This window comes from Monoraphidium neglectum (genome assembly GCF_000611645.1).
Source record: "Monoraphidium neglectum strain SAG 48.87 unplaced genomic scaffold scaffold01553, whole genome shotgun sequence".
NCBI classification, from domain to species: domain Eukaryota; kingdom Viridiplantae; phylum Chlorophyta; class Chlorophyceae; order Sphaeropleales; family Selenastraceae; genus Monoraphidium; species Monoraphidium neglectum.
Genome location: NW_014012075.1, coordinates 1 through 857, shown reverse-complemented (window position 1 = coordinate 857; position 857 = coordinate 1). Strand labels below are relative to the sequence as shown.

The 857-nt window shown below is 66.4% G+C and overlaps 1 protein-coding gene across 1 annotated transcript in view; it reads left to right on the top strand.

Moving 5' to 3' along the window:
- MNEG_8273 (hypothetical protein) overlaps positions 1–755 on the top strand; it is a gene marked incomplete at both ends in the record, with an annotated part of 9137 nt that extends 8382 nt beyond the window's left edge. The window contains 2 exons of the mRNA XM_014043252.1: positions 236–343; positions 603–755. Of these exons, the coding sequence (XP_013898706.1) occupies positions 236–343; positions 603–755 (261 nt within the window). The remainder of the gene's footprint in view (positions 1–235; positions 344–602) is intronic.
- Between the last annotated feature and the right edge of the window lie 102 nt (positions 756–857).

The window sequence follows — 857 nt, the reverse complement described above, 5'->3', positions numbered from 1 at the left end:
GCCAGGGCCGGGTGGGCAAAGAGGATCAGTCAGGAGAGCATTCAGCAAGCTCAGCAATAATCCGCGCTGTTTCCAATCATGTGCCACGACAGCATGGCGACTGCTGTCGGCCCCTGACGAAGCGTCGTCACAGCCTGCTGTTGCAACCCGACCATCTGCCACGCCTGAGCAACCATCTCCGTGTGTGCACCGTCCACCCCGCACCCCGACCCCTCCGCCCCTCCCCCGCCCAGAGCTGAAGGAGCAGCTTGAGAGCAGCCAGCTGGACATGCGCACGGCCCTGAGGGCGCGCGACGACAAGGTGGCGGCGCTGCTGGAGGAGCTCGGGCGCGCTGAGGAGCAGGTGGGGGCCAGGAGGAGTGGACAGTAGGGGTGGGGCTGCAACAGCGCAAACCCAGACCCCTCATGCACGCACCGGCCTTGGTTCGCAGCAGCCAGGGGGGCAGATCAGCCGAGCCATGCGTTCGCTGTTGGGGCATCGCGGCGTGCCGGGACCCTTCTAGTTTTGCATGCCATTAGCCCTGGAGCCATGCCACATGTGTGACTGCGCCAATGGCCCAACCCCCCATCCCCCACCCACCCCTCCCAATCCCCCCGGCCAGTCGGAGGCGCTGCGCTGCGACCTGGCGTCCCACAAGGCGGACGCCGCCGAGCTGGAGGAGCTGCGTGAGCTGCGCGCTGACGTGGAGCGCAAGGAGCGGCAGCAGGCCGCCATCATTGAGGGCCAGGCCAAGAGGCTGGAGGAGCTCGACAAGGTGGGGGGAGAGGGGGGGGCTGATGCTTGGTCTGTGACGGCTCGTGTGTGCGTTTGTGTGTGATCAAGAGAGGGAGCGTGTGCGTAAGAGTGTGTGTGTGTG